The sequence below is a fragment of the Nilaparvata lugens genome, chromosome 1 (assembly GCF_014356525.2).
Source record: "Nilaparvata lugens isolate BPH chromosome 1, ASM1435652v1, whole genome shotgun sequence".
NCBI classification, from domain to species: domain Eukaryota; kingdom Metazoa; phylum Arthropoda; class Insecta; order Hemiptera; family Delphacidae; genus Nilaparvata; species Nilaparvata lugens.
The window spans coordinates 100823447-100845221 of record NC_052504.1 but is presented as its reverse complement, the minus strand read 5'-3'; the positions used below and the strand labels follow the sequence as shown (position 1 = coordinate 100845221).

Sequence of the window (21775 nt, the reverse complement as noted above, 5' to 3'; positions counted from 1 at the left end):
GTTTCATAATTACTTCTTTTCTTTTTATTAAAAGTCTGATCATAATGTTTTGTAATAGGACCACCTTCATAGTTTATTTCTTACCTATTCAATCTACTCTATTCTATTGTATTGTATTATGAAGTTTAATATTTCGAATACTTTCATGATAAGTTTCATTCCACAGGATGCAAATAACAACTTTTCTTTCCTCCAGTATTGCTAATGTGATCTAGTTTAATGTTGATAGCTTAATAAATTATACTATATTATTTTCTTTGATATTTGTAATTATTGATCAATACTAATGCAGAACTGTTAAATAATTTTATTTATCTCTTCAGTTTGATTTAATTTATTGTCAATTTTTGTAAATGTTACCATAGGCAACAGCCTTGTAACAATTATCAATAAATATCTCTTCTTCTTCTCCTGCATTTTTCTTCTTCTTTTTTATTCTTCTTCTTCTTCTTCTTCTCTTCTTCCTCATTATCTTTCATTCAGCAGAACTCACACCTGTTCAACAGAATGAAGGCCAAGGCATTCGTTCATTGATGATGAAATGCGATGGTATCTGATGCAGTTTCATCTTGATGAAGTTCTGATTATTTATTCATCAACTCATTCATTCATCCATCCATTGATCTATTCCTTCAATTCATTCTTTTCTTTATTTGTTCATTGATTTAAACTTCAATTAGTTTACTCATTGATTCGTTTGTGCGATCAATTTATTCATGAATAGTCTTTATCTTTTGTGAGAAATACTTTTTCTTTTCCTTCTCCTTTTTCTTCGCCTCTTCTTTCTCTTCTTCTTCTCCTTTTTCTTCTTCTCTGCCGAATACGTCTCAAAAGATTTGAATATAAAATAATATTCATCCTATATTCACTATACAAGATGAAATTACATCATCTGAATTGAAATTACAAGAATCTTCCAATCAAAATTATGAGATTCCATTGATCTATTCAGAGTTCAGAATATTGTTGACTTTTTTATAATAATCAATTTCATAAATATTATAAATTACATGTTGAACACTTCATACGCTAAATTCAAGTTTATATATTACATCCCTCTGATAGGCTGATTTTACGACTCACACTGGCGCCCAAGGAATCTTCCTTCTGCCGGTTTTTTTGAATGTGAGCATAAATTAAATCTTCATTTAATAATAATTATTCATAATATCATGAATAATGATATCATTTCGTTATCATTTCTAATAAAATAAATTATCAAATCAAATTCAAATCAAATAAAATTTATTTGCCATAATATCGAAAATACAAATCAAAATAGACAATACAAAGTTTTACACATTAATATAAACAATTTCTATAAGTACATAAAAATAAACTTTGATAATAAAACTTATCATATAGGCGCTGCCTGCAAAACCTCTAAGGTTTGTGTGCTGGCAGCGATATCATTTCATTAATTTTCATGTAGGCTATGTATCTTAGTTTAAGTGCAGTAGCATATACCTATATTTATTTATTTTTACAATGCAAATAACACTAATGTAATAACATTGAAAGATAAAATAATGAGGTAGTCCTTATGCTATTTTTCTTCCAAATTTATAGGTGACAAAGTCCAAGATAATGTTAGAATTTATTTTTTGTAAAGCTTTTCTGTATTTTGTTTTTGGCAAAATAAATAAATCTTAAAAGAAAATTGTGATATTATGATATAAGTTTCTTGTTTGTTTCAGTGTTTGAGATTGAATTGATCAGATAAATTCAAAATTTCAGTTGATAAAATAATTTTTGGACTTGAAATTGTGTGTGAAACAAATCATAAACTCCACATCATAGCCTCGTGACTGTTTATTTTAAATTAAGGTTGAAAGCAGTTTTGGGCGGATAACTGTTTACACCTTCATTGTATCTATCGCCTATGGATGAATAAATGAATAAAAATAGAAAATATTGACGAGGTACTGTACAAAAAGTTCATAGTCGTTATTTGAAAATTTAAACGCTATTCAAGCAATTTATTTAGCTTTTCCTCTAGTAAGTAACCCGTGAATAAATCTTTTTGGAACAAAATTAGGTAGTCTGCTCTGTTTATGACGCTATTCATTTGAAACGGTTCCATCTTACATCAGTAAACTGAATAATTCGATTGCATTTGACTCACAAAATGCTTTGTACCAATTACAGACTATTTCCAAACTTTCTTATAGTTTCTGATATTTGCCCTTTCCGACTCACAATATTGGTATTATATGAAGTGCTAATTCATAATTATTATTGTAATGGGAAAAATTACAAAAATATCGTAATTCAATATTTATTCTTCATTTATTTATACAATAAGTATATCATCAAAATGATAGGGAGAGAAAAAAAATCTGGTGTGGCGCACTCACACAACTTTCCCTGCCGTTATGAAAATTGATCACCTGACGCCAGTGTTCTCGTGCATCTCAAGTCTACTTATAAACAAAGATCTTAGCCAGTTGGTGACAGGACAATAACGCTGGAGACATACGAGGTCTGCTCTCTCTTCATAGTGAATCATTTGATAGATCACAGTTGCCAAGAGTTTGCATTGGTTAATCACATTTTCTCGAATTTCGAGCTTATTTTCATTTTAGGTGAAAATGTTACTGAACATTAATTGTAGAGATTTCATGCTCAATCTTTCACACTCAAATCTTCTGTTTAAATTGTGCCTGAAGCCTGATAATTGAGAATCGAAAATCAAACTTTGCAAAGATGGGGCGGAGCTCCTGAAATTTTACAGATATGAGACTCGTGTCAGTTGATAGAGCTCATTAATGACTATTTCAGGTATGAATTAAATCAAAATCGTTGGAGCCTTTTCGAGAAAATCGCGAAAAACCCTGTTTTTGACAACATTTTCTCCATTTTAGCCGCCATCTTGAATTGCATTTGATCGAATTGTTCGTGTCGGATCCTTATAGTGAAGGACCTTAAGTTCCAAATTTCAAGTCATTCCGTTAATTGGGAGATGAGATATCGTGTACACAGACGCACATACACACACACACACACACACACACACACACACACACACCACACACACCACACACACACACACACACACACACACACACACAAGACCAATACTCAAAAACCACTTTTTTTGACTCAGGGGACCTTGAAACGTATAGAAATTTAGAAATTTAGGTACCTTAATTTTTTTCGGAAAGCAATACTTTCCTTACCTATGGTAATAGGGCAAGGAAAGTAAAAAAAATACATTATATGAAAATTGCTGCTACCGTATTATAATTCTGAAACCACGATTGTTTTTAACTGTTGTATTATTCAAAGGTAGAATAAAGTTCATTTCATTATATTGTCGTTATTTAGATTGGATTAGAGTTCTTTATTTATGTATGCTTATACACTAATTTGATTAAATGACAGTATTGCTATTTATTCAATCATTCTACAAAGTATAAAAAATTAATCAATGAGAATAAAAATTGAATGCAATTAGAATAACGATCATATAATATTGTGATGTAACTTCATAAATTGGCGGTGTTTCAACAAATAATTGTCGATTCTCTGAAAAGGATATAAAATAATATCCTACCCATCAACACACGACCGGGTGTAATGATACAGATCAAGAACTCTTATTAAATCTAATATCAATTAAGATAAGGTTAAAGTTTCATTTTGTGTTGAAACTTTTAAACTTTAGTTCAGACTCTAGGTGATTCATTGGGCTGAATGTGTGAGTGTGTATATTGTCATGTATAATAATATGTGTATATGTGTGTTTGTGTTGGAGGGTTGGTGAAGGTTAATGTCTGGTTAATATTTGTTTTTCTATTATTTTTCAGTTTAGACATGATCCAGGTGGAGAGGTAACTTTCACTTTTTTGAACTTTTAAAATACAAAATAATTTTTTCCATCTAACTACTAATTTTGATCTTGAATCATAGAGAAATGATAGCATAAGAAGATATCCCATGCTATGTAGAATTCATTCAGTTTTGTATCAATTTCAGATGATACTGAATCATGTGAAGTGATACTGTATTCAGTTGAGATGATACTTTATCATATTGTGTTGATACTGTATCATGTGTTATGATACTGTATCGTTTTGTGGTGATACTGTATCATTTGTGGTGATATGCCATGATATAGGGCGTTTATGTTGCAAATTTCAGACGATAGTCCTAGTAGTTGTTTTTGGTGAAGCTATGTGACGCTGGTAATCTCTCATACTGTGCCGTTCTTACACTCTCACCCCAACAAAACACTGATAACAGACAGTAGTCGACAGTAATCGGCTTCAGTAACATAAAATCAGCTTGAAATTTGAAGCATAAACTACTTATTCTATGGGATATCTTCTTATCTCTATGCTTGAATGCAGTCATAAAAATAAATAGTAATAGCCTACAGCATGTGGTAACCTGTGATGATGTTTGAAGCATGAAAAATATTTCTCAATATAATAATTATACAGAGTGAGTCATTAAATTCATTAAATTGGAAACTGTTGTAGATATAATAGCCCAAAGTAACTTCCAGTATAAGTTATTGGTCAAATTCTCCACCTTTTGACGTATAACTGAATTTCAACCCCTCATAAGGGGGTTAATTAGGGGTTGTAACTCAAATATTTTAAATGTAAACACCCATTGTGTCATACATTATTTTAAAGGTCTCTTCAAAACGAGAAAGATGACATCAATTAAAATTTTCTATGATACTTTAATCCAAAATGGCGGCTGATTGAAATTATTTATTCAAAAACTAAAAACCTAATCAGCCGCCATTTCAGATAAAAAGTGTCATGAAACATTTTCATTGATGTCAATAAAATTGACATTATTGATGGAATTCAGTTGTACTTTAAAAGATAGAGTATTCGACTAATATAACTTATCCTGAAAGTTACAGTATTATATCTACAACAGTCTCCAATTTATTGAAGGGTTCCCATACATATATATCTGTACACTCTGTACACTGTTCTAGTAACTTGAAATAATAAGACGTAGAATATTGATATTGATATTGATATTTTAATATCACAGGTTTGTGACACTGAGTGCCGGTTGCACAACAGCCGGTTAAATTTTAACCGTGATTAATTCCACGAGAACCAATCAATCGTCTTTTCAAAAACGCCTTCTCTGATGTTTTTCGTGAAATTAATCACGGTTAAAATTTAACCGGCTGTTGTGCAACCGGGCCTGAGGTGTGTAGACTTTAACTTTGACTATTGTTTGGTAGTTTCATAGTTTATTTGTTTTTTTAGTTATTTATGCTAAGTATGAATAGATTATGAGAAATCCATTCACAAGCATATAAATTATTGTACCACATAGAATTTAGTGTATGTGTGAATAAAGCATGTTGTATCTTAAAAACGGTTCAGCATGCGTTTAGCACAAGTCGCAATTTTTTCTAGATTTTGCTCATTGAAATGATAATTTCTATCAAGAACTCCCAATTTCAAAATAGTTTAGCACTGGCTCATTGTAGGTAGTAATAAAGTCAACAATTTGAAAAAAATGGGTATTCTGACTGAAAGTTGAGATAAAATCATTCTATATACCAGCTAAAATAGATTATAGTATGAAACTTTTTTAATTTTTTCTTAACCAAAACGCAGTACCTATTAACATAGGTAATATAGGATATAGTGAGGTCCACGTTAAAATGGCAGTGTTTGATTAGCAATGGTATTGCTATCCTTGTCTATCATTCAACAAAGCGGATAGCGCTATCTCTTTCTCGCTTTGCTCTGATGCCAGTTCGTCTTTTAATTATATTGTTGTAAATGTGCTTTTGTAATTAACACTTTACTCATTAAAAGTTTACAATATTGAACAAGATAAAAATAAAATAATACATCATCTTTGAACGTATCTCATAAAACTACTTATAAAACTCTAACTTAGGTCATCTTTAACAATGTAGAAATATAATTAATTAATAAAATATTTCATCTTAATTATGAAAACTCATAATGGAATTATGAAAAATATAATTCCTTGCTTAATAGAATATAATTGAATATTTTGAACGAGAATGAACAGTTAAACCTGTATCAGCTACCGTCCATAGAAGGCATTGACAAGATAGAGAATCGGCAACGTAGTTCTCTGTTCTCCTATCTTTCTCCACTGCCATTATATCGTGGACCTCAGTATAGTATGATTCAACCTTTTTCCAATAATGTAAAATAATAAAAATAATTCTCTCATACCATATTAAAATCTACTATACTGAGATATTGCATTCATTCAAATGCTGATGAATTAATAATAATAATTATTGAACGAAAATCAAAATTAATTAAATGCTGTAAATTACCTCATCGAATTTCCCTCTAGCTGTTTACCCTGTTGTCAATATTTGCAGTGGCAGAAGTCTTCGGGGTGATTTACAGCATTTAATTTAGATTTTTGTTTAATAATAATTAAAAACTACTCTTCCCATACACAACATTTTACCCAATTATATGACACAGATTTATTGTATAGCTATCAGGAAACCTGTGCTCCGCAATGGTCTACATTAAAGCTTGACAAACTGACAACTTGACGTAATGAAATCTTGAAAATAGGCTTATAACCATCTATGGTTAATTAAGAATCTATATGCAAAATTTCAAGTTAATCAGTCCAGTAGTTCAGAATTGATGAGCGTCAGACATAATTTTCCTATCCCGTAAGTGTATAAGCCATTCTCCAGTGGCGGTTCTAGGCCTAGGCTGGGTAGGCGGCCGCCTACCCAGTTTTTATGAGATTTTTTCAAATTTTTCATGTAAACCTAAAAATGTTAAATAAAAAAATACAATAAAATATTTTTTTTTTTACAAAACTACAGCTGCACCAACCCTTTTATATGGGTGTGAAACCAGGGTGCTGTCAGGGCCAGAGAAAAGTAGACTACAGGCATCTGAAATATGGGTGCAGCCGAGAAGATCATTAAAGAGATACTGAGATAGAAAACACTTAATGTATTTTGAATAAATGAAAATATATCTTTGAGTAGGTTTAAATGGTAGTGCCCTGTGGGTGTGGGGAGTGCGTGCGTCAATGGGTGAGAACACCAATTGTGCTTGAGCTGGCGTTCTCTCATTTATTATAGTATAGATTATTGGTTGTTTATTCATATCTATTTCAAGAATGCATTTGAGATCACTTTCCAAGAAAAGCAAATAGAATATGTATTTCAAATAGGACTATAGAGATCATCTTGAAGAAAGTATTATTTTAGTGCTACCGTAAATATTTTGTTAATTTATTAATTATTTTGACAAGGCTGAAAAACAGTAAGTTTCCTTTCAAATGGATTTATTTATTTGCGAAAAAACTAAAAGAAAGTTGAAAGGAAGACAATTATAAGACAATTCTTTTTATTCAATATTAATATTATTACCACAATATCATCTTCTTAACTACACAAAAAGATTATAAGCTCAACAAAAATGATGAAAAATATGGGTTTTCACAATTATTAGGCTATTCTCTTGTGAAGCTCACCACCTTTTTTAGTTCTTGAAAAATATTCCAATTAGAAGTTTTGTAAAATACTCATGGAAAGCAATAAGAAGTTATAACTTTGAAATTCTCAAAGAAATCAACAGTATTATGAAAGTCCATCACTTATAATAGGTATAGAGTTGTGGGAAGGATATTTTGAATATTATTTCCGAAGAATGGACATTGATATGTTGAAAGCTACGCCAATTTATAGATGCATGACAATATTATCTATAGTTATTACAAATTGCTTTTTCATATCATATACAGTTCAATAATTATTATTCTCTCTCTCATCTATATTATGTAAATTCATCTATAATTTTGCTGTGTTGTAAGCTATTGTATATAACTGTATAAGCCAGTATATATTGTAATCTACATAAATAAAGTACTCAATCAATCAATAATAAGTTTAAAAAAATTTCTAATAAATGAATGAAAGTAATTTGTGGAAGAAATGAATAATGAATAAAATTATGGAGATATATTTTTTGCTCAGATGAATGTTGTTTTTTTAGGATGAGGGATACAGTAATTGATTTTGAATAATAATTATAGAGATGTTTTTGTTTAGAAGGATGTTGTTTGTTTCAGGACAAAGGAGATGCGTCTGAATTCAATCAAGACGCAGATACTGAGCTACCTGGGTCTTCTGGGCGGGCAGCCCAATATCAGCAGCAACCAGAACAACGGCACAAGCAATCAACAGGCGGAGATCATCCGTCAGATGTACGACAAGATGAAGAGGTTACCGCAGTGGCCTCCCTCCGATGTATACACCGAGAAAGTACAGAGTTTCTACCCTTCCTGTGAGTATCTCTCTTATTCATCCAATATCGGGGGACCGAGCTTTGCTCTGGAGTGTAAAAGCATAAACAATTTGTAACGAAGGATTGAATTTATAGTTTATATTTATTTATTTAATTTCTCAGTCGTACAATTTTTTTACAGTTAACTTATATGAGGAGGCACAACAGTCTTATGCCCAAAACTGTCCCTTTACAAATTTATACTACAGTTCAAATCAAAATCGAGGAGTTGGGTGCAAAAACGACCCGAGTCCAAAATGTGCTTTTGAGAAAACTGAAGTTGAAAATTAAATCAATTATTTTCACATTGTTAAAGATTTAGTAGCACATTGATGTTTATTATTCAAGTTGAATCATTCTTTTAGTAAAATATAATAATCATAAGTAAATGATAGTGTTTTTATTTTAAAACCTATAATGTAGAATAAGAAGTGTTGTTGGATGTCGTTTCTGCACAAAAGTCAATTTCATGTTGAAAAAATTCTTTATGAGCCTGGTTCATTAGAATAAAAATAGATTTGTGGTTCTAATGATAATTTAATGAAAAAGTCCAGTAGATTGAGCAAAAAAACATTACTTTTATTGAAAAAAATAGAAAAAAATTCATCAGTCTTCTTGGAACTCAGGTTTCAACATTTTCACAGTCTGATTCGTCTTGTGATTCAGGATCATCAGCTTCATTGGAAGGTTGTGGATCTTGTTCGGGCTTATTTATCAACTCTTCAGACCAGGATCGTTTTTCTTCACTCAACATGGGAAATAAGCTCTTCAAATCGTTTTCTTTTGCCACACAAAATCAGGGATGTAACATTGGGACAGAAAAAATAAGATTGTGAATTCAATTTAAAAGATAATCAGCTGGGATAAAGACCACTGTAAAGGAAAAGATATGGCGATTCATTTAAAACGTTTTATGCAAGAACGACCTGATATGACTAAGGTCGTTTTTGCACCCAGCTTCTCACTAGGTACAGTACGTTAAGCTGCGTTTACACCAAAGTTATTAACGAGATGTTAATAAATCAATCTTTACAGATTCTATTAGATTGAACATAACTTATCATACACATGATGAACATATGTGTTTGTCAAGTTCCGTTCAATCTAATAGAATCTATGAAGATTAAGTTATTAACATTTTGTTAATAACTTTGGTGTGAACGCAGCTTTAAGCTACTATCACTCATCAAAATAACAATTTATTCACACTTCAAAAAACAAACACATCATCAGTTACACATAGATATACTATGAATTCGATTTAGAATGATATACTATATGTCTGCTACAATATTGTTGATATACTATTCTACACTAACAGCATCTAGTTACTAGATAGGTTGGATAGTTGGATCCGAGGTGGGAAAGCGGTAAAAAATCATCAAAAGTCATTCATCTAAAAAAATCGCAAACCAAATGTTATGCTTTATTTTTCAAATAATTTAAGATATTGGTTCTTCTTGAATTGGAATTTAGAATTTAAAACTTTAGTTTCGCTTGGAAGTTTGTTGAAAATTCAATTGCTTTATATAGTGCTCCTTTTTCAAATGTTGTTGTCCTATACATTGGGTAATATAATAAGTTATGTGCTCTTGTTTCGTTCGCTGTTTCATTACTTCTGTTCAGTATATTGAGGTTTCTGAATGCTAACATTTGAGTAAATGTGAATTGAGGGAACGGTGAGACTTTTGTTATTCTTGAAAATGTCTCTACATGGGTGTCTCCATCTCAAATTAAAAATTCGCCGAATAATATTTCTTTGAACTTTAAATATTTTATTTATTTCAGTCGATGCACCCCAAAATTCAGGTGTAAACAACATGCATTCGTCCAAAACTGCTTCCAACCTCAATTCGAGATAAACAGTCCAGTTGTAGAGTTCATGATTTGATTTACAGTTTCAAGTCTAAGAAAATGATTCAATTTGATTCATATAGGCTACAAGTCCAGAAAGAAGATTTGACAAATAAACATAAACAAAAGGTATAATTTATTTCAGACGCTGCACTTTTATCTTGCATCAATTGACGTTGTTCTGTGTTTTTTTTTACAGGTGAATTACCAAGGAATACAGATGAAGAACTGTGGAGCAACGGAGAGTCGATGCATTTGCTGTTTGATTTGAATTTCCCGACCAGTTTGCAAGGCAATGTTGTCAACATCATCGCTGCTAAACTCAGGCTGCATAAGGTCTCCCAGGTAAGATAATTCAAACTCTAATTATTTATATGTATGATGAACTTTTAATGATGAATTGGAAAGTTTCTTATCTCTGGAGAGGATAAAAAATGAAGAAAATATTATCATGATGGGTGATATTAATATATGTTACTTGAATGTAGATATGGTGCAGATAATTATCTTAGTATGTTGTATTCAAATGGTCTCTTTAATAGTATTCGAAAGCCTACTAGAGAGGAGATATATGATAATGTATTAGTGTCATAATGTTTAGATCACGTAAATGTTAAAGTGAGTGATTAAAGCTCTTATACTTCTTTTATTGTTGAGAACAAATTTCTGACCATTATTGGACAGGGGTAAGGATCAGTAGTATGAATAAATCCTCAGATTGACAATAGATAATGATTATAAGAGTAAAATAAAGATATTAAATTAAAGTGGATTTTTCGCAATATCCTAAGTCTCTTCAATATTATGGAAGAGCTCCACAACATCAATATTCATTCTATCTACATACTTAATCATAGATCGATCACTTATTTATCCAAAATAAAACTTCATTTTCTCAGCATTTTGTAATAAATTATATTTTGTTTTGCTTCAGGCCAACATGACAGTGGCTGTTTCTGAGACGTGCCCTCCTCCTGCATTCGATGGGGGTGAGTCCACCCCTGCCATCAAGGCATTCAACCCCAGCCTCCCTCTACCACCTTCCCCTATCACCGTGGACGATAAGAAAATTCGAGTCTCCATCTACTGGTACACCAGATCCCTCAAGAAACACCGCGGTAAGTCTAGTATGTATTCTAGATTGCAACAAATATGATGAAGTCCACGTTATAATGACAATATAGAAAGATAAGAGACAATCGCTGCCGATTCTCTGCCTTTTATGATAAGATATCTATCTATCACAACATTTTCACAAAAATAACAGTTGAAATTGAATATCTGCAGTGCTCCCCACAACTCTATCCCATAAGCTACATGGGAATAATACAGATAATAAGAGTAAAGTATACCATTTATCTTGTTACAAATTTTACAATATTTCTCAACACAAAAAGATCTCTACTCACTGTATCAATGTATTGACATGCTCATCCCACACAAGTTTAGAGTCCAACTGCTGTAGAGAATACCTGATACAGGTATTTCTGATGTAATATTGACTTTGTTGTAGTTTAGACTCTGTGTAAAATTTTTGTAAATATTTGAAAAACACTTAAGGTACTTTTCTTGGCGAAATGAGGTACCGGTATGCCTTTTTTCTCCCGAGGAGGCGCTTCATCAGCCTCATGAAGCTTCTCCTCAGGATTGAAATGCATACCTCATTTTTATCCGCCAAGAAAAGTACCGTAAGTGTTTTTAAAATATTTACAAAAATTCTACACTACAACAAATTTATTGTATAGTGTTTCCTCATGGAAGCGACATCAATAATTGACTGCTCATTCTTGTTTAAATAGTGAATTGAATTTTAATCGTCAAGGAAATATATTTTTCCTACAGATACCTTGAAAAGTGACCATTTCTGCACTGATTGCAGACCGCAAAGAATCACTTTTCCGCACTAGTGCGCAAAGTGAGAACTTTGCGTACTCCAGATTTGTAGCATGACAACGAAAAATAGTTAGTAGGTTATATGGAGCACCAGTGCAGCAAAATCAAAATTAAGTTGGTAACTGCACTCATAGTGAGGCCCACGTTATAATGGCAGTGGAGAACAGCGTTGCCTTGCCATTATGTGCCTTGATTATAGTCATTTCAATGCTTACATAAGATAAACGCCCTTCAAGCAGTCAGATAAATTTTCAATTGAATTACTAATTATTCAATTTTAAATAAATTAAGGTTTTTATTAATAATAAAACTACACCGAAAAACATTTGATGGATTTCAGGGAATTTTACCCATAATTACCCACTTTTCATATTCAATGGTAACTGTAGGAAAAATTTTATGTGAAATACGTGCGCAAAGTTCGTTTGCTGCACTCAAGAAACCATTCCACCCTCGCCTATGGCTCGGGCGTAAACGTTTCTTTCGGTGCAGCAATCTGTCTCTTTGCGCACTAGTTGTACAAATAACTATTTTTATTATTTAAAATAATTTGGTGGAGGATCAACAGGCACAGCCCAAAATAAATAATTGTTCCTCCTCCAAAGTTTGATTCATTAAAAAAGTCCAGGAAATAGGTTATTATGTTTACTCCACTTCATAAAATTTCGTCAAATATTCTCACCAAACTCTTGAAAAAAGTTTTCAATTAGTACAATTATTATTATTTTTTATTTTGTTTGTTCGTCTGCAGTGAAGAGGAAGCTGCTAGACAGTCAGATGGTGTCTGTGTACGGGGACGCGTGGACCGAGTGGAATGTCCGCCAGGCAGTCAAGGCCTGGAAGGAGTCCAACAAGAACTTCGGCCTGGCCATCGAGGTGGAAGATGAAGACGGAAATCTGCTGCCGGCACACAAATACTTCTCGCCTATGAACTGCTCCAAGGAGGCCTGTGAGTTCTGTACTGTTACTGTAGGACTACTAGAAAAGTACAAAAATACTTGTGTACTTGTGAACTCCCTTGTGTACTGACATGGGGGTGTTCAAAGCACCCCTGTAAATTTAATTTTTTTCCGATGTGGTGGTTAGATTCGAAATCACTAACGAAATTCAATGAGAAACTAAACTTTATCCTGCCTTAGAATAATAGAACAGTTTAATACTATCATGGGTCCAAATTTCCAAATTCAAATTTAAATTAATTACCACAAAGTACAAACATTTCAACTCTACAATACAAATGCAATGAATCACAATCAATCCAAATAAATAGCATTCTTTACTGAAAAATAGTTAATTGAACAATAATTGTATTAATAGTATCAATACTTCTATTTCTAACTAGTAAGAATTATAATGTACAATCAAACTGAATGGCTTGAGGATTATCATTACTAGTATTCAACACTCCAAATAGCATAGGCTTGGTGGAGATCTACTGGCATAAGTGAGAACTTGTCTGCCAGGAGTAGCATCCTAATACTAAGATAGTAAAAAATAAATAAATAAATAATAAAAAATTCCGAAATAAACTAGCAGAAATTTTTCATAGACGCTGCCATTTCACATTTATCCAAATATACATTTCATATTACAGAGGTGGGTCTGTTCAATGAAATAAGATATATCATTATCACTAAATATTGAAAAGTGAGACTAAACATTTTTCGTTGATTTGCTGGATTATACAGCTATGTCATACTAGGCAGGGGTGACCACAACACCCCAGACGAGTACTCACTTATATGTATCTAAATTTAGTGGTTCCTAAGTTAGTGGAAGCTAAATTTAGTGGTTTAGTAGTAATCTATGATTTACGGTGACAAAGGGAAGAATTGGCTTATACAGAGTACAGAATAGGAAATTTACGAATGACGCATCATCATGTCTCAACTACTGAACTGATTAACTTGATTTTTTGCATATATAGATTTTTAATTTACCTAGGATGATTGTAGGCCTATTTCAAATTCTTCAGAGTCTCAGTAGGTCAAGTTTTTAATTAGATCCTTGTGGTCATCTGTTAGTCAATAATATAATGAAAAAAGAATTATGTATAAATCAAATCAAATCATTCTTTATTGTTGCAAAACATTACAATGTTAATTAATGTTAAAAACAAACGGCATATAAGTTAAAAGAAAGTCAGTTATACAAAAGTCCAGAATTATACAAAAGAAATAAAGACCGTCAAATTATTAATAGCCTAGCTAGTCAAAATATAAGATAACATTCAAGAACATCAGATCTGTCAATAGTGATAACAATCTCAAGCAGGTACCTCATTGAATTATGACAAATTTTTCATTGAAATTCATTGACTTCAATCTATTTCGAAATATTCATCAACAGAATACAAACATTTCCTTATTATATTTCTTCTATCACGCTCTTAAATTTATTCGGAGGCAGCAATTTGAAATTATCTGGAGTAGAGTTATATAGTTCTACAGACATAAAGTGAAAATTTTTTTGAGATTTTGTGTGAGTGTACTGCTCAATTCTAAGTTTGTGTTTATTTCTTGTGTTAAAACTGTGAAAATTACTGTTTATATTATACTTTTCCAAATTACTATGCACATAACAAACAACATATAAAACATACAATGAGGGTAGTGACAAAATTTTTAAATTCATAAAGAGAGGTTTACAATGTGTATTAAATGGAATAATTAAATCAATTGAGTTCGTCTCTCTTTCCAGCTCAATTTTGGACTGACAATTAATTTTTAACTCAAGTCATCAGCAAAAAGGTAGCCATCAATATGAATGCTATCAATATTACATGGTAGGTCATTAATGTAGACATTGAATAAAATTGGCCCAAGAATGGAACCTTGAGGTATTCCTTCTTTAACCCATCTACCATTCGACAAGTTTCCATTCTTACAAACGAACTGTTTTCTACCGCTCAAAAAAGTATGATATTATAAGCTTAACAGCACTAGGAGCAAATCAATAAAACATTGATGTACTGCATTGTTCAGTGAACAATATTCTTCTTTCATAAAATCTTCTCACAAAATTTGTGATAGTAACATTTGAATAATGTCTAAGCTTCTAAAAACTATATTAAAACGTGAGAAATTTGAGAATTTTATTGATCTTGTGTTGGAATCTTAATTAGTTGCACAGCAACTATAGAAATATAAGCAAAGCAACTGCAACTATAAGTTATTTTATATTTTTTACATGCTCATTTATGTGACCAGAAATTGGGAAGCAGCATCCAATTCATAACAGAGTCATAAGCTAAATAAACTTGTACATGATTTGGTTGGGCAATTATTTTTAATAGTTTGACAATTTCTTACTCTTTTTATTTAATAAAATAATGGGGTTTCAGCATCCTAATATAATTTTTATAGGAAAAATGAAAAGGATGCTTATTTTGTAGGGATTTGTTAACTTTTTTTATCAACTTGAACAAAGTCTCTTACCATTATTTCTATATGATAATGATTGAATATAACAAATATCAGAAAAGTATTCATAATCCACAAAAGAGATTTCTTGAGAATACAGTTGCAAAAATATTTGGGATGTTTGTAGTTATGTCAGTATTATGAAGCCATCAAGTACACTCGACTTCGGCCACTTACATAGAGTAACCTTATATTAGCAGGTAACCCGTGCTCCGCAAGGGTCCAATTGAAAACGGTCTACTGAAATTTTGAAGGATTTTTAATAGGCCTGTATCCGTCATCGGTGAATTATGAATCATATACAAAATTTCAAGTTAATCAGTTGAGTAGATCAGACATGATTATAATCATTCGTGTGTTTCCTATACCGTACGTGTATAAGCCAATCCTTTCCTTTATTATATTATAGATCAATTTGTATTTTGATTGCACTTTTTTTGAAAGTTTTACTTTTATTGTGTGTTTGAATTAAATTGAATAGATTTAAATTTGAATAAATATGCTATGAACTCTTTAGTCTGTTCTGTGTGGTGAAAGCCAATGTATATTGTAGATGAATAATATTTGTCTATTTATTTATTCATTAACAAAGGCAACTCTCCACAAGTATTTTAAGTCCAGGTGATGATGAGGGGATGAATGGATAATACAGTAAAATCGTTTCTATTTGTGACGATTTTATGATTGGATCAATGAATATATGAATAACTGAACTGATGATGAATAACTGAAATGAAACTTGCGAATGAGTAGGTAGCTGATTTAAAATGAGGGAGAAATGAAACCCGAATCAACTGTTGAATCCATACTAAGAACAACTTACTACCTATGTCTACTATTGTCTTGTAAAAATTAATATTATTTATACTTTATACCTATTATTATTCATAATTATATTGTATTTATTTATTAAATCACTCATATTTGGGGTATAGTATATACTGAAAAACTGGAATGAAATGTTTTATTGACAGAAATAAAAAATTAAATCATCTCAGAAATACATAATAAAAGCAATTGAAATTTGACAACATGCGAAAATACTATTACAAAATAAAATGAAATGCCAATTGAGTATTTGCATCTCGAGGTACTAGACCTGTTTGAGATGGTAATATGAAAATCATATATAATCTGTTTGAAAAGGTACTTATTTATTTTACTTTGATTGGTTACTGATCGTCAAACTAATTTTTATGGGCGTGTCTTATTACAGCGACCTCCCGACCAATCCCCGGCTTCCTGGTGGACGCGGCACGCCTCTTCTCGCTGGAGCACAACCAATCAGAGACGAGCAATGGCGGCAGTAGCTCCGCCTACCACTTCAACACGCACATGTTCCCCATGATAGACCTGTGCACGGTTGAACTGCCCGAGACGGAAATCGCCGAAGCTGTGCTCTATCATAATGCCAAGTTCGCACTGGAAAGACAGCTGTTGACTGTCGTGAGGAATAACAGCATTGCGTCAGCTGACGTCATGGATGACAACAGGCATAGGATCAGGCATCAGAATCATCATAGGTAACACCATAGCCACCTCTAATACAAGGCCGCGGCCTACGATATTGCAATGTCGCAGTGTAGGCCTAGAATCTAATACATGATTGGTGAAAAAGATAAAAAAAAATACCAGCTGATTTTTTTACCAATCATGTATTAGATTCTAGGCCTACACTGCGACGTTACAATATCATAGGCCGCGGCCTTGTATTAGAGGTGGCTATGTTAACACCAATACCTTATTACCATATCTGTAAAATAAAAGAATAATAATATCATGTGACCTCAGATCTGGTGTCAGAGTTTTCAGGTCGCAACTGATCAATTTCAGGGCCTCTGACTTCACCTAACGACTGCTTTATAGGCAGCCGGGACCGACGGTACGTGTCCATCCGAAACATTTGTAAAATATTTTAATAGGACTACTTGAATGTTAGACTATGGATAGATTCTTTATTGTCAGAATTTAGCAACACAACAAATTAAAGGCTAATAAGAAACACTTATCACAAGAAAATAGAATAAAATTAACTACACAGAAATAAAAATGTAAAAATAGTTTCAAGCACCACCAGCAAAAGAAAAATCTTTGGCCGCTGGTGGAAGTCGCAAAAAGTCCGATTAAAACTAAAAACTAAAAATAACACAATACAAATTCAAGTTGATGACAAAAAAAACTATTTCATATCACTGCAAAAAACAAGAGAGTGATAACAAATTTTGAGAGAGAAAAAACAAAAAATATTTTCCAAATGGGAAAACTAAAATAAAACAGAGATTAAATGAAAAATAAAACTACCATTCAGGTCTCAGTAGTTACAAAAAAAATAGATTAGAATAAATAAAAGAGATTGCTTTACAAAATACAAGATAGATCAAATAGCATCCACTGCCACTGCCCACTGAAGAAAATTACTGGTAGGTACCATCTTATTATTAATGTAATAATTTATTCTATTTATCTGTTTGAACAAAAACGAGTAACGAAGATATACGGTATGCGATCCGTAGCTTTGCCTCCCTGACTTTGAAACAACATATAGGCAAGGAACATTATGGCTCCCGGGGTAATATTCACGGCTTTGCAAAAACATCAGTTTTCAGAGACCCTACACCCTATATTAGATCCTTAGATGGAGGAAGCTCCCTACACACAGAGATTCTTCATGACTGAGAGAGTTGCAACATATCACCAACAACAATGGAAAGAGCATGTTGAACGAATGTCAGCTGATAGGCTGTGTTGTGATAAAAGGACCAAATCCAAAAAGCTCCATGTGTATCTTTTCGGATGCAACTTTCGGATGCAACACGTTGCTTTTGAGAATATACAAAAGATCATATGTTACTTATGGACAGATGCATTTCCTAAAAGCTCGACTCCTGTATCTTTTAGATGCAACTCGTTGCATTTGAGAAGATACAAAAGATATCGAGCATCTGTTGCTTATGGAAAGATACATTTAAGCTCATTGTGTATCTTTTCTGATGCAACACGTTGCTTTTGAGAAGATACAAAAGATCATCTGTTGCTTATGGAAAGATACATTAAAGCTCATTGTGTATCTTTTCTGATGCAACACGTTGCTTTTGAGAAGATACAAAAGAACATCTTTTGCTTACATTATATTCATAAATAGTGAATAATTATTAATTCATTCTGAACCGGTTTGAACAGGATTGTGGTGATGAACAGCACCGCTGTGGAAGCAATGGCGGATGCTGCCTCTTCGATCTCGTCATCGTCGCCTCCAGCCAGTGCCTCACTGATCGCGTCGTCGCCAGTGCGACACACAGAGGTGGTGCGACGCGACAACGGCGACAGTGTCGAGGAGATGACCTTCACGAGCAGCACCGATGACCTTGACGGCGATCAGCTGAGAAAGCACATCATTGTGCAGAAGGTCATCAAACGCAACCGGCAGCCAGCGTCAGCTGATTGAACTGCAACAGCTGATCGATGGTGACCTTGAACTTGACTACTTGCAACAGCTGATCGATGGTGACCTTGAACTTGACTACTTGCAACAGCTGATCGATAGTGACCTTGAAGTTCACTAATTAGAACAGCTGATCGATGGTGACCTTGAACTGACACAGACTTACACAAATGACCTTGGGTTGACAGGGTTGACAGATGACCTTGAAATAGACTTCTAGATTTCTTCCATACACAGTTAAATGACTACTGGTGATAGAGTGAGGTACACTTCATAAAAGCAGTATTTTAAGGATATCCAGGATCATCCTATCCATTAAAAAACCAAAAAATGGTTTGATTTAGAAAAAACTCAACCAAAAATGGAAGATTTGAAACGAACATCAAGTAATGATGCATGATGATGAAAGATCTTCTAATATTTTTCACCCATTTTGAATCAACTAGCTACTTTCCTATCTACCTAGTCGATTTTGTGGACTGTAAAGTGAATAAAACCATTATTACAGAAATCATTTATTCAAAAAATTGAATAGAAAACAATATAAATGCGCACCTCAGTTCACTCAGAGTTCATAATATTGGTGATCGATTGCTTACTTGATGAAATGTTTATTCATTTATCTTTGACAATGCATGTCAAAATGATAGACTTCCCATGAACTTTTCTCTAAAATCGACTGAATATTATCCAAGCTCTTCATAATATTGCATTTTTTGTAAATGAAACAGAGCCTGTATGCTTTTCTTAAAATGTGTGTATACAGAGCTGGGCTACTCATTTTTTATCCATAGAATAACATCATAGTAGGCTACCCTTTTCTTGAAAAGTTTTCAAATATAAAATAACAGATTGAAAACACGAAGCCTGTAGGCTTTATATTTTTTTGAAAAACCTGCAATTTTTCTTGGTTCCATATTATGAAACCAGGAGGCCTCTATAAATAATTAGGAATATCTGATAATATAGTTGAGTATTGCCTATATGTTTATTTATTAATCTCAAGAAGAACTAATGCTAATATACAATATTTTGAACAATTCTCAACAATAAAAAATAAATAATATGAAGAAAAAACCAAGGAGAAAGAATATTATTTATGCTTCTACAATATTTGGAACAATTTTTAACAAAAGAAAAAGAATTATATTGTGTTTTCTCTGAAAATAAATAATAAAACAGCTCTTCTCAAATGTAATGTCCAATAGAACTGATATAATATTGTATTATTGAACAGTCATTTAGATTTAGGTTTCAAATATTTTTGTTCAATGTGAATAATTATGTTATTCATGAATCATAACAATGAACTTCATGATTCTTTATTGATTCATACAATAAGTACATCATCAAAGTTCTCTTTATTCAGAATAGCCCCTGTTGAATCAGTAATTGATGAATACCAATTCTATTGAAATAAATTATGGTAACTGAAAATCAAACTTAAAATCGGAATCTGAAAGACTGACTGTATATTTTATGAATATTATATAAATACTAATTAATTCTTAAGCATTATGCAACATGATGCACAGTAGTTATAACTGCTACCCACTATTCTAGTGTTTTTTATGTGTAGATGATTTAGAATTTAATTTATATTAACTCTAATGATAAGCTATCTATAATTAACTATTATTCAATCTAATCGTTCCTTATTTTAGAATACGTAGTTGTATGTATTAAAGTTAATGTCTTCATGATAATTTATTGTCAAACATATTAACTAGGCTAACTTTTAAGTTGTAAAGATTGTGAAGCTTGAATTTAACACTTTATCAGGAAACAGTTGAATATTCAAGTTGATTAAATGTATTGATTTTTTAAATTTTCCGGCGAAATATTATTCCTGATAGGTATTTGATGATTTAATTGAGAAATTTTACAGTTGAATAATAATTCGACAAATAATAAGAAGCGTTTCACCCTGTTGTCAATATTTGTAGTAGCAGAAGTCATCAGGGTGATTTACAGCATTTAATTTGGATTTACGTTCAATAATAATTTGAGTGATAATACTTGTTTGCTTATTAGGTGAATATTGTAATATTGTGAGTTCTAATAGTAATTGGAGAACAGTAAGTTTTTCAGAATGTAAAAAATCTATAATTTGCAACAAATTGAAGATATTGTTGAAGGTTTTATACCAATTGATTTTTCATAGCTTGTATCAATAAGATAATATGGAATCTAAATTTAAAAATGCCAAATTAACAAAAGGAAAAAAAGATTCAAGTTATATTGATTGATGAAAAAACAGTCATTGAAATTCAATGCAACTCTATTCATTAATTCATTTTTACAAGCAGGCCAACTAATAATACTATCTAGGATTCGAGAAGGATTTTGACTATGAGTGTTCAAGACTTCTTGATATAATGATAGATCACTTTTGTTTCTAGTTCTATCTATTATAGCTTGTAAATAAGTAGACTACTATTTTTATACTTAATTTTTATTTCATCTAGGCAAGCCAAAAGAACAATAATATTGTTCCGAGTTTTCAAGACGTCTTGGAAATGTTGATAACATTATAATTTGTATTTAACATAGCTGTAATTGTAATCATTATTGTTTAATTGTTTAATAACATTATGTAAGTTATCTTGAAGTTCAACTTCTAAAAATAAAATCTATGAGATAATAATATTTTAATCTCTGATCATTTTACCCTGTTCCCAGCTAGTTTATCTCTTATTTAAGTGTTATATAAATGGGTGTGACCACATTGGATGCATGTACGGGCAAGTGCACGTGAAATCATGCATGACCAAGCGTGCAGATGAGAAACTTACAAACTTTTTAAATTTGGAAAGAGAAAAATAGGATCACTCACACTGAACGCGTGCACTTGATGGTAACGTCTGTTTTCA

At 32.0% G+C, this 21775-nt stretch overlaps 1 protein-coding gene across 2 annotated transcripts; it reads left to right on the top strand.

Moving 5' to 3' along the window:
- Positions 1–3801: 3801 nt before the first annotated feature.
- On the top strand, positions 3802–21551 carry LOC120349490. Of its 2 annotated transcripts, XR_005570368.1 has the most exons (8): positions 3802–3833; positions 8077–8291; positions 10345–10490; positions 11080–11263; positions 12790–12987; positions 16677–16983; positions 18641–18987; positions 19027–21551. XR_005570368.1 is itself a non-coding variant. In XM_039419835.1 (7 exons), the coding sequence occupies exons 1-7, from the start codon at positions 3817–3819 to the stop codon at positions 18903–18905; spliced, it is 1332 nt and encodes a 443-aa protein (XP_039275769.1). In that variant the 5' UTR covers positions 3802–3816; the 3' UTR covers positions 18906–21551. The 2 variants fall into 2 exon arrangements, 1 of the variants encoding a protein (XP_039275769.1); XM_039419835.1 differs by having other exon boundaries at positions 18641–21551.
- The last annotated feature ends 224 nt before the right edge of the window (positions 21552–21775 follow it).

Bases quoted from the DNA above. Each gene is read 5' to 3' on its own strand.
- LOC120349490 (XM_039419835.1), top strand. The intron at 10,491-11,079 runs GTAAGATAATTC...GTTTTGCTTCAG, and splicing joins GGCTGCATAAGGTCTCCCAG to GCCAACATGACAGTGGCTGT. The intron at 16,984-18,640 runs GTAACACCATAG...CGGTTTGAACAG, and splicing joins AGGCATCAGAATCATCATAG to GATTGTGGTGATGAACAGCA.